Source organism: Triturus cristatus, chromosome 4_2 (genome assembly GCF_964204655.1).
Source record: "Triturus cristatus chromosome 4_2, aTriCri1.1, whole genome shotgun sequence".
NCBI lineage: Eukaryota > Metazoa > Chordata > Amphibia > Caudata > Salamandridae > Triturus > Triturus cristatus.
In genome coordinates, this window is record NC_140586.1 from 285,628,625 (window position 1) to 285,641,185 (window position 12,561).

The 12,561-nt window shown below is 50.5% G+C and overlaps 1 protein-coding gene across 2 annotated transcripts in view; it reads left to right on the forward strand.

Moving 5' to 3' along the window:
* COLGALT2 (collagen beta(1-O)galactosyltransferase 2) overlaps positions 1–12,561 on the forward strand; it is a 319,704-nt gene that overhangs the window by 287,601 nt on the left and 19,542 nt on the right. For both annotated transcript variants that reach the window (XM_085601533.1, XM_085601531.1), the window contains exons 8-9: positions 657–763; positions 6,690–6,822. In XM_085601533.1, the coding sequence (XP_085457659.1) occupies positions 657–763; positions 6,690–6,822 (240 nt within the window). The remainder of the gene's footprint in view (positions 1–656; positions 764–6,689; positions 6,823–12,561) is intronic.

Consider the following 12,561-nt stretch of genomic DNA (forward strand, 5'->3'; position numbering starts at 1 on the left):
CATTCATTTCCCAGTAATCAACAAGGTGTGAGTAATGATGATTTCCAGTAGTGGAGATGTATTTTATGTAGATTTATTTAGTCTTAGTTGTAGGTTATAAGTTCGTGTGAGGGAGCCCCACCAAGAGCAGTCTGCCTGCTGCTCAGCCCATACTCCAGCTGTCACACTTCGCCTCACAGGCACCCAAGCATTCCATTCAGCATCACCACACAACATTCAACGCAGCACATTCCCACTGGCTGAGCAGCTCGGGCGAAAGCAACAGGGTAAATACATACACAGGATGCTACAGTGTGGTACCAGAATATCGTTGTAGGAATATTGTGTGAACATAAATATCATGCCCTAATTATCGCCAACAAAAATATTGCCTAATTGGAGTTAATTATAGAAACAATATGTAAACATTATTTAGCACACTACGTTTCTATCTGAGGATATTTCTGCATGCAATAGTCTGACATAGAACCACTGAAAAGCAGTTTCTATTTTCACCAGTAAGGGGGTTTAATAATGGAAGTGAGCCGGACATGGGAGTATATGGTATTTGTTACTGAATTAACCACTGCCAACTGCTTAGTTTACGACCAGTCTCTGCAAAAGGCACTAAATCTGATGTAAAACTTAAAGTGCATTTGTTTTGTGTTTTTTACCAGATTTTCATGATAAACTTAAAACGCAGGAAGGATCGTAGGGATCGAATGCTTCAGAGCCTGTACGAGCAAGAAATCAAAGTGCAGATCTTCGATGCGGTGGATGGAAAGTAAGTGAATTTGTATCAACAAAATATGTGTAAATTGCACTAATGCTCCTCTTGCAGTGGTCTAAATTATTCCTATATCCCAGAAGTAAGTACAGTATAGCAGTAGCATATGTGGGAATCACTTCCAAGACCTGCACTGTATTGTCTGTCAGAGATGGGAGATGTAAAAGGGATATTTAAGTAACTGAGGGATATAGCAATAATAAAGAAAGAGGAGACAACATCTTATGGAGGCCTATTAACACCTCAGAACCATGGGGCACCCCATCAGGGTTTCCAGAAAGAGTTTCAGGAGTAACATAGAGAAGTTCCCCTTTGCATGTGAAAAATATCACTGAAAGCGTTTTCTATGGTGAGTAAGTAGGATTCCCATGCTATGTGAAACCAAAAGATATCGTATGACTGTTCCAACTCTACTAGGATCTGACTTTCAGACACACTTGCTCACTTTGCCACTGGATTCAAGCAAGCCTGGCTGAAGACGGCTGAAATGCCAGAAACCGGTCCTAGGAAGCTTGTTTCCGGTCCAGGGAAGACATGGCTTGGTAGTTCGGGCTGGACTGTTCCCATGAGGCACAGGGTCAGACTGATTTGCATATGGCCATGTCTGAACTGGGGTGGCAGAGTGGGCTAAAGAACGGTGATGGATTAAACCCAGATCAGTTGACTGGGGGTGAGTGCTTGCAATGTTCAACACTCCGTTCATCATTTCCTTTAGTTTTTGCATTAGGTCAATGGGCACAAGAGAGTGGAATAAATAACAGTAAATAACATGTTTTATGTCTTTCTTGGATTCTGTTTTACTAATTTTGTAATGAAAATTGCTCATTAGGTCTCACATTCAGACAGCTTTAACTAAACTTTGTCAAAGTCCTATTTTCAAAAAAGCAACATTGAATGTGGGCATTTGGTCAGCACAGTCAGATATCTAGAAACAACCACATTCTGTTTGGGGGAGCAGTAATTTATAATCCTCCAGGCCATCAAACTGACCTGAGTGCCAAACTTTTTACTCAACTTCTTTCATTATGCCTGAAATACAAACACTACCTAGCCAGAGGTGATTTTAATATACACTTTGAGGAAGTGTACAACATCACTGCCAGACAGCTGGAAAAAGATATGCAGATCCTCAAGCTCAAGCAATGGGTTGCAGGCCCCACACATAATGCTGGGCATACTTTGGATCTACTATTCTCAAACATAGTCAACAAGGATCCAAGGGATTACGCCTGTACTCTGGACAGATCACTCGCTTGTATCCTTCACTTTTAACATGCCGATGAATGCCATTTAACTCATTAAATTGACACGTGTGGCAAACAGAGCCTGGAGGCTAGTTACCCAGGACCGGTTCCAGGTCCACTTCTCTCCAGACAATCTAGCTACCCCAGAAGATCTTTTAGTAAATTCAGAAGCTACGCAACTCGAAAACAAAATCTCTAAGACCATAGATATTTTGGCACCCAAACTCACATTCCAGGCCAGAAATAAGCCTCCTTCCGAAAAGTGGTACTCACAGGATCTTAAGATTATGAAAAGGAAGTGTAAATCACTAGAACATTCCTGGAGAATGTCAAAATTAGAACCAGACAGAATAAATTACAGGATCGAGTTAAGGATATACAACAACTCCATTAAAACAGCAAAGAAAACCTACTTCTCCACCCGGATAAAAGAAAACTGTAACTCGGCCAAGGAACTTTTTAGAATTGCGAAGGAGCTCTGCAAACCAGCTAGTCTGTCCCAAACCCTGCCTCCTTCAGTGGAAAACTGTGAGATGATTAGCGAGTTCTTCTCTAATAAGATTAGCACAATCTACTCATCATTTACCAACGATTTTTCTCTACCCCAATCCATCTGGGAATATCCACCTTTACATTCAGTCGGTGTGACACACATGGGCAACTTTGCCCCTTTTACAGAACTAGAGGTCGGAAAAGCTATGATGGAAGTAAAATCGGGATCCCCTTTAGATCCATGCCCCCATTACATATTCTCTCAGATCATCCCGACAATATGCCCCTATGTCACTCATCTCCTTAATAGATCTCTGGACACTACAGCTTTCCCGGAAACATGGAAACAGACAGTAGTGATCCCTTTGTTGAAGAAAGCTGGAACAAACGTTCATAATCCCGAAAATTATCGACCCATCTCCCAGCTCCCATACTTCTCTAAAGTCCTGGAGAAGTTGGTAAACAGACAACTGGCCAATTACCTTGAGACTAATGAACTCCTAGACCGCTCCCAAACTGGCGTTAGAGCCAACAACAGTACAGAGACCACCCTTTTAGCGGCCCTCGACGACATAAGAGAATCGACGGATCAGGGTAAAGCTGTTGCCCTGATCCTGTTGGACTTGTCCGCGGCGTTCGACACGGTCTCTCACGACCTTCTGTTAAAAATCCTTTATGAAAAGGGTATCCATGGTAAAGCCCTTCAATGGCTCAACTCCTTTCTTAAAAACAGAACCCAGATGGTACAAATGGGGCAGTTCTTCTCAACGAAAAAAAACATCAGCTGTGGTGTCCCCCAGGGAGCTTCCTTAAGCCCGACACTCTTCAATGCCTATTTTTCATCTCTGGCACTGATCAGTAGGAAATGGGGACTCAACATCTGCTCTTATGCAGATGATAGACAGCTGATGATTACTATAGATGACATGTGATTAAACGAAGAGGACTAGCTTAAGTTGACCAAAGTGTTACAGTACTCAAATTAGTTCTGTCACGGGCACCTTGTTGGTGTATTCATGAAGCCCTCACCCACCAACCTAGTTGGTGGCATGCTTCATCATCGGGCCCACCCAGTGACACCTAGTATGTCCCGGGTGTGCTACGACGCCTGATTACAGCGGAGCTGGTATATTGCTGAGAGTGCAGTGAGGTTGGGTGAGTTGTGATTTAAAACGGCTTGGTGGTGGTCCCAGTACCCGAGGGTAAATTAAATTTTAATAACTGGGCCGTCACCAGCGGTTAAAAGTAAGGCTACAGGACGCGTGAGGGTGGCGAGTTACTGCCCCCTGCGTCCTTCAGATGGTCGACATGTTTCAGCCAGTGCCTTAGAGTGTTCTGGCTTTCCTCAGGACCGTTTTTTTAAAAAAGGTGTGGTGAAATAAAACAGACTTAGTGTTGTGGTACAGACTATGTGATACACTCACTAAGGCACTGGCTGAAACATGTCGACCATCTGAAGGACGCAGGGGGCAGTAACTCGCCACCCTCACGCATCCTGTAGCCTTACTTTTAACCGCTGGTGATGGCCCAGTTATTAAAATTTAATTTACCCTCGGGTACTGGGACCACCACCAAGCCGTTTTAAATCACAACTCACCCAACCTCACTGCACTCTCAGCAATATACCAGCTCCGCTGTAATCAGGCGTCGTAGCACACCCGGGACATACTAGGTGTCACTGGGTGGGCCCGATGATGAAGCATGCCACCAACTAGGTTGGTGGGTGAGGGCTTCATGAATACACCAACAAGGTGCCCGTGACAGAACTAATTTGAGTTCTGTAACACTTTGGTCAACTTAAGCTAGTCCTCTTTGTTTAATCACATATAAACCCTCGGACTAGCTAACTAGTCCTCTCTCTCCCTCTTGTTACACGCATACTATAGATGACAGACATGAAGACGCCAAGGTTAAGCTAAACAACTGCTTCTCAGAGATGGCAAATTGGATGACCAAGCACTGTCTCAAATTGAATGCAGAGAAATCAGAGATACTACTCTTTGGTGGAGCACATCTAATTTGGGACCCAACCTGGTGGCCACAATCCCTGGGAGTGGCCCCAGCACCCAAACAGTGCGCTAAAAACGTAGGCATATCCATTGACAATACTCTGTCCATGCAGGACCATGTGCGGGCCCTGTGTGGAAGAGGTTTCGCTATCCTAAAACTTCTAAGAAGGCTGTTTCCTTGGATCCCGCTAGAATGCAGAAGGACGGTCACACAGGCATTGCTTACCAGTAGATTGGACTATGGCAATGCCCTTTATGTGGGCATGGCAGACTACCTCTTCTCACGCCTACAGGTCCTGCAAAATGCGGCTGCCAGGCTTGTTTGTAATAAAGGTAGATTCAGTTCTGCGTCCGCATGCATGAAAGAACTCCACTGGCTACCCATGCGCCAGAGAGCACGGTTCAAACTGTTGAGTCATGCACATAGGGCACTGCACAACGCCGGACCTAAAATTCTTCAGAGCAAAATTGAATTCTATGTCCCCACTAGATGCCTTAGATCAAGACACCAAGCATTAGCCAGACCCAAACGTATAAAAAGAGTTAGAGCTGGTGGTCGGTCATTCTCGTACCTGGCAGCAAAACACTGGAACGAACTTCCTCTGTATTTACGCCTCTCTGAAAACTATATATCATTCAGGAAGCAGTTAAAATCACATCTTTTTCCAAAGTCATAAAGACAAGTAGCTGAAGGCCCCTGCCATAACCTACCTTTGTTCTGCTAAACAGCGCCGTGATATCCGTCAGGATGAATGTCGCGCTTTACAAAAACAAATACAAATACAATCCTGTGTGATGACTTTCTTGTCTGTCTCGGATCCCTGCTTCTCGTTGGATGGATTGCCTCCCTATTCTTGTCTTCGTTCCCCCACGGGAAGCATTGCTGTCTCATCACTTGCTTTACAGTACATGAGGTACTAATTCCTTTCACTTTCTTTCATTTTGGTGCTCTATCCCAACTTTCCTGCCCTCATTTTTTCTTTTCACACTCTACCCCTCCATCTGCTTCCCCCAGCATTGCTATCCACCACCCACCACTAATACAGAGGCAGGCAGACAACTTGTTATTGTTTTTAAACCATTCAAGATGTCTGCCAGCATGTCCACATCTTGTAATGGTTTTTCTAATGCTTTTTGAAAAACCATTACAAGATGCCCCAAATCCATGTGCTTGCACTGGAACCATCCTTTAATGGCGTTTGCCATAAACCAGCCGCGGCCCGTGGAGGGAGTTCCGTGGGGCGGAAAGGCGGAGCGGGGGAGGGGCAGGGTGGGGGGGTTCTAAAAACCGGAATATGGTTAATTGCAGGTAAGTAAACAATAAAATAAATAAAACGAATAATATGCGATGCAGCGCGCGCTACGAAATTCGTTTTATTTGTTTTATTGTTTACTTACCTGCAATTATCCATATTCCGGTTTTTAGAACCCCCCACCCTGCCCCTCCCCGCCTTTCCGCCCCACGGAACTCCCTCCACGGACCGCGGCTGCCATAAACAATGACAAAACCCCAAAAAGCAATGGTAAAGACAGTAGTTCTGCACACCGTCTGTCATAGACAAGACCTATTGGCTTTACCAATGCTTGTTTGAGAATGGATACACAGGCTGAATATAACAGTGCGTTGTGAGCAATCCAGTGAAACAGGGCATAATGCATCCAATGCTGTTCCCCTTTATCTCAGTTTAATGTTGAACCAAAGGGGCGCAGCTGGGGAGCGGGTTCGACTGCCCAGTAACAAAATCAGAAATGTGAGAATTGATTGAGAGCTAGAAGGGACCCTTGCTACTAAATGAGTGGAATGTTACAGCTGCAGGGGGGGAGCAGAGTATGAGGTTATGCTCCTTGTGTATCTGGTTGGAATGAATAAGTATAATTCCTAAAATGATGATTTGTGCAACGATCACTCAGGATTTGTAATAACGCCTATGTATGAGCTCATTGTTGAGCAACTGTGTTATCATATTAGATAGCTGGAAAACATAAAAAAACAATGTTAAAAATGTTGCCCCAAAGGCATTTCAGGGTTTGTACTGTTCATCGCTCACAGGGTTGTGTGAAATGTGTCTGAGGTGATTAGAAAATGTTGGTAGCCTGCCTAGAGCACTTTCGTGCACTTTTAGATCAAATAATGGATTTATGAATATTAATTCTTTGTTCTATTTTATTTCTGTGCAGGGCTCTGAACACGAGCCAGCTGAAAGCCATGAAAATCGACATGTTACCTGGCTATCACGACCCCTACTCGGGCAGAGAGCTTACACGGGGAGAAATCGGCTGCTTTCTCAGCCACTACTACATATGGAAAGAGGTAAAAGTGCCTGAAATAAAAATTACAGACCAAATCATTGCATCAGAAAATAAATACATTCTATTTATTATATTCAGTGAAAGGAAAGGAATGTTACCTACCCTGTAAGCATCTGGTCGAGGCATTGATTGCTGTAGATTCTCATGCAATGCATACTCTCCTGCCATCTACCATTGGGCTCAAAAGTGTGCAACTCACCCCCAAGGATATCCTGGTGCTTAGCAGATGTGTGTGCCTTGCCCTGCCTAGGGCAGCTTGTTAAACTGAAAAGCCAAGTCTTTTTTTTCCTTAATTATTCTTATTAAAGCACTTGTCATTTACAATAACTGAAAAAAATAAAACTGTCATATTGGAATTGCACTATGCACCCCCGTCCCCCTGGGAATGGACCAGCGGACCATTTTCCCGATCCAACACTCTTTTCTCCAGAAGTCTGAACTATCTTCATCCCGTACCCACCAGTGTCCAGACCATCATCACCCCCTCTCCCCTGTATTGCCCCCTACCCTGGGGGGGGAATTTTAACTAATCCAGTTCTCTGTGATCTCCCCATGCGCCCCAGACCTTGTTGAATTTCCTCGGGCATCTGCGGGCCTCGTACACCGACTTCTCAGCCTGCATACAGTGGTCCAGATTAGTCTCCCAGCATTCATTTCTGGGAATATTCTTGCTGCCCCACTGCTGGATTATGTCCCCTCTGGCCACCATGAGGGCTATGTTAAACCACAGCAGAGCATATTCTGATATCATCTGGCCCCCCCAAATTCCCAGCATGGCCCAGCGAAATTGTCTCCCCTGTGACCTCCATCAACCTACCCCTCACCCTGCACTACAAGCGTCAAAGCCTGTGGCAGCCCCACAGTGTGTGCGTTAACATGCCCGGCTGGCAACATCCCCTTAGGCACTTGTCTGTATCTGTCCTCCTCATGCAGTGTAGTCTGGTCCTGATACCATGCCCTGTGTAGGATTTTTAACTGGACCAGGTGGAAACCTGCCCTTATTGCCACCTTCCTCCGGTGCCTGCAGGCTTCTCCCCAGCCCTAGTCCTCTAGCACACCCAAATCTGTCCCTCACGTCTCCTTCAAAGAGTGGGGGCTGACTATTATTAATGAGAGTTCTATAGATCTCGGACACTGTGGGTCTGTGAAAGGGGCTTCCAGTACTCTCTATTCTATGAGAGTCTTCGTCCATAGGTTTTCAGGGCTTGTTTCAGCTGAAGGTACCGATAGTGGTGTGTATCAGACAGCTCATATTGAGTCTGGGGGTCTTCAAACGAGAGGAGCCCACCGCTCCCCCAAACATCACCCATCTTTGAAATCCTTATCATGTCCCACTGTCGTCGTCCCTCCAGGTGCTGCAGGTCTGCCAGCATCCCTGAGTCCATAGGGTTGATTCTAACATCTCAGTTTCCCTGCCACTCCCAACATCTTTGTGGCATTCCTCCAGGACCGGATCACTGTCTGTGTGGGGCCGGCTGTCGGCCCCGCGTGTCCAGTGCCATACAGGTGTCGCAGGTACCCCCCTGGACCCATCTGGTCTCTGTCCGCCTATAGTGCTGGATCCTGTTGAGGATCGAAAGCCCACCCATTCACAAACAGCTGGTGGGTTGCCCAGTAGTCCATCTGCATGTCTGGGAGGGCGATGCCTCCCTCATAGGTGTTCCTCATAAGAGTAGACAGGGTGATCCAGGATGCCCTCTGTTTCACAACACCAACCTGGTCATTGCATTCACTTTGAAGAACTGCTCCATCTGAAAGAAACACGTTAGTTAGATTCCTCACCTTAGAATATCCCCAGGCGTCAGACTGGATCCGGAAGATTTTTCGTCAGCAATACCCCTTGCGCGTCGCTAGGCGTCGTCTGCGGCTCCGCGTCCGTCGTCGGCGCTGACATCAGTTCTTCTTTTTTCCGCGCCAGTAAGCGCAGATCCGGGAGAGCTACCCCTTTTAGTCTTTTTTGACTAACTTTTTTGATCCTTTTTGATCTTGTCTCGACTCCGGTGCCGGTAGGATGCCTGGTTTTAAAGCCTGTGCTGACTGCAACCGCTTGATGTCGGTTACGGACCATCACCGCCGGTGCCTTTACTGCTTGGGCCTCGACCACGACGCGGAGTCGTGTTCGGACTGCAAGGCCCTGACCTCGAAGGCTAGACGGGAGCGGTCCCGTAAGCTTCTCGAGCTTCGCCACTCGGCTCCGCGCCCCTCTCGATCCCGGTCCAGGAGGAGGTCCAAGGATCGGTCGCGGAGCCGCAGCCGACGTCATCATCGATCGTCTGGCTCCAAGTCTTCGGGTAAGTCGAAGCACTCCAAGAAGTCCAAGAGGCGACACCGCTCTTCGGACTCCCCTCGCCGGTCGCGCGACTCGGCCGAGGGTCAGGGTGGTGCCACCCCCGCGGCTCCAGCGGAGCCGCAGGCGCCGCGCAAGTCCCCATACCCGCCGGTCCCTGGGACTGACGCGACGCCGGCGGAAGTCAGTGCCTTCCTCTCGGCCATGAGGAACCTGGCTCCGCCGTCGACGCCCGCTGGCGCGCCTTCGGGCCCCGCGGACCCGACTGGGCAACCTTGCCTGCCGGCGGCTCCGGCGCCGTCGACGGCTCCGGCCTCGACGCCGCAAGTGCCCGAGGGACCCGTTCCTGAGTCCCCGCCGACGCCAGTCGACCTCGTCACGCCTCCTCCGCCGGCGTCGACACCGGTACCACCTCCGACGCCGACTCCGCTCGGCGTCGACCCCCAGTTCAGCCCCACTCCGGGCCCGGCGCCGTTACGGCATCGATGGACGCCGCGTTCGGCGCCGCTGGAGACACATTATGTCTATCGCCCGGCTCCGATCCTTCCTCCTGCATACCAGGAATCGGATGACGGGGGCGAATGGGAGGGATCCGAGGATCCTATGGCCGCTCAGGCTCAGCTGTTACAGGACTGGGCAGATGAACTGGGGGAGGCCAGTGGTCTGGATACCTCTCCAGACACTGGATTCATCTCTCCTCCTACTGTGGCTTCGGAGGAGGGTGCTGCTTTCTCTGTGGTGCTGCGCAAGGCGGCCGCAGCCCTTGAGCTCGAGCTACCTGCCGTGGCTGTGAGGAATAACGTCCTCACTGAGGTGCTTCAGTCTGCAGCAAGCTCCACTGAGCCTCTGCTGCAATTCAATGAGGCCCTCATTGACGTTCTGCAGGGCACCTGGTCCAAGCCCTCCACAGTCCCTCCTGTGGACAGGAACGTCGCCAGGCGCCACCGCCCTGCTCCGGGCGACCCCAGTTTTCTGTCCCAACACCCTACCCCCGAGAGCCTGGTTATCCAGGCCTCTACCTCCCAATCCTCCTTCCCGACCGCCCCGCCGGACCGGGATTCCAAGAGACTGGAACAGTTTGGCAAAAAGCTGTTCTCCTCCCTTAGTTTGGGCCTGCGGTCCTTGAACACCGCCTGTCTCTTGGACCGTTATTCCCACTCTCTGTGAGATACGGTGGAGGACGTGCTGCCCCTGTGTCCGGAGGAGGTCCGGACACGACTTACCCAGGCTTTGGCCGATGGAAGGGATGCGGCACGACATGCTATCCGATGTGGGCTTGACACTACGGACTCGCTGGGTAGGGCAATTTCTACCACGGTGGCGCTTAGACGTCACGCCTGGCTGCGGTCCACGTCCTTTTCGGGTGATGTCCAGAGCACTCTCATGGACATGCCCTTTGATGGCACTCGCCTTTTTGGCGAGAAAGCGGACAGTGCGCTGAATCGCTTTAAGGACTCCCGGGCTACGGCCAAGTCCTTGGGCCTCTCGGCCCCGCGGTCGCAAACTTCCGCCTTTCGCCCCTTTCATGGCCAAGGAAGGGGTGCCTCCTCACGTACGCCTAGCCACCAGCCGCAGAACCAACCTGCGCGCGGTCGCGGACGTGGTTTCCGCCGAGGCGGTTCTGGAGGACTACGCGGTCAGCCCACATCCACCCCGTCAGCATCCGCCTCAAAGCCTTCCTAGTCCGAGCTTTCAGGCCCATTCCACGCCAGTGGGCGGCAGAGTTCGCCATCACCTGCTCCACTGGCGGTCCATCACATCGGACAGGTGGGTGCTGCAAATCGTCCGAAGGGGCTACTCCCTCCCCTTCGAGACGACCCCTCCAGCCATGCCACCGCAGCACCACCGTATCTCGGGGGATCATTTGAATCTTCTCCACGAGGAAGTTTCGGCCCTCTTGGCCAAGGGGGCCGTCAAGCGCGTTCCGAGCCCAGAAGTAGGTCGTGGTTGTTATTCCCACTACTTTCTGGTTCCCAAGAAGGGCAAAGGGGGCCTACGCCCTATCTTGGACCTTCGGAACGTCAATGCCTTCCTCCGGAAGGAAAGGTTCAAGATGTTAACTTTGGCTCAGGTTCTAGCTGCCCTAGACCCGGGAGACTGGATGGTAGCGTTGGACTTGCAGGACGCATATTTCCACATCCCCGTCCTGCCAGCCCACCGGCGTTACCTGCGGTTCACGGTGGGTCAAGAGCACTTACAGTTTACCGTGCTCCCCTTCGGCCTCACCAGTGCCCCTCGGGTGTTTCTCGAAAGTGATGGCGGTGGTCGCAGCTCATCTGCGCGGATCAGGGGTTCCAGTCTTCCCCTATCTCGACGACTGGTTGTTGAAGGCGGGCTCGCCCCAGGCAGTCGTCTCCCACCTCCAGACTACGGCGGATCTCCTGCATTTGCTGGGATTTTCCATCAACGTGCCGAAGTCACACCTGAGTCCCTCTCAGAAGCTCCTCTTCATCGGAGCGGTTCTCGATTCGGCGCAGTTCCGGGTCTATCCACCGGAACAGCGGGTCCGGGATATTCAGGCCCTGATTCCCATCTTTCGGCCTCTATCCTGGGTTTCGGTCAGGCTAGTGTTGCGGCTTCTGGGGCTGATGGCCTCCTGCATCCTACTAGTGCATCACGCCAGGCGGCGCATGCGGGCTCTGCAGTGGGACCTGAAGTTTCAGTGGGCCCAGCATCACGGCAACCTGTCCGACTATGTCTTGATCTCGGAGGGCACTGCACAGCAGTTGCAGTGGTGGCTCACGGACCGCGATTGGGTCACGGGCAAGAGCCTCTCCCTACCCCTACCGGAGCATGTCGTAGTGATGGATGCGTCCCTCCTGGGATGGGGTGGCCATATGGGAGAGGCGGAGATCAGAGGCCTCTGGTCTCCGGCGGAGTCTCGCCTCCACATCAACCTGTTGGAGTTGAGAGCGATCCGACTTGCACTGAAAGCCTTCCTTCCCTCTGTCAGGGGAAGTGTCGTGCAGGTGTTCACGGACAACACCACCGCCATGTGGTATTGCAACAAACAGGGCGGGGTGGGGTCGTGGACCCTTTGTCAGGAGGCTCTGCGCCTCTGGACACGGCTGGAACACCCTAGTGGTTCAACATCTGGCGGGCTCTCTGAACGCCAGAGCAGACGAACTCAGCCGCCGGTGCATGATGGATCACGAATGGCGTCTGAACTCCGAAGTGGCGCAAGGTCTCTTTCAGCAGTGGGGAGAGCCTTGGTTAGATCTATTCGCCACCGAAGAGAACGCGCAATGTCAGCAGTTCTGCGCGTTGGAATTTCCAAGGCGGCACTCGCTCGGCGACGCTTTTCGTCACGAGTGGAGTTGCGGTCTGTTGTACGCCTTTCCGGCTATACCACTTCTGCCCAGAGTGCTGAAGAAGATCAGGCACGGCCCAAGTCATCTTGGTGGCTCCGGATTGGGCACGAAGGTACTGGTATCCCGAGCTACTCAGTATGTT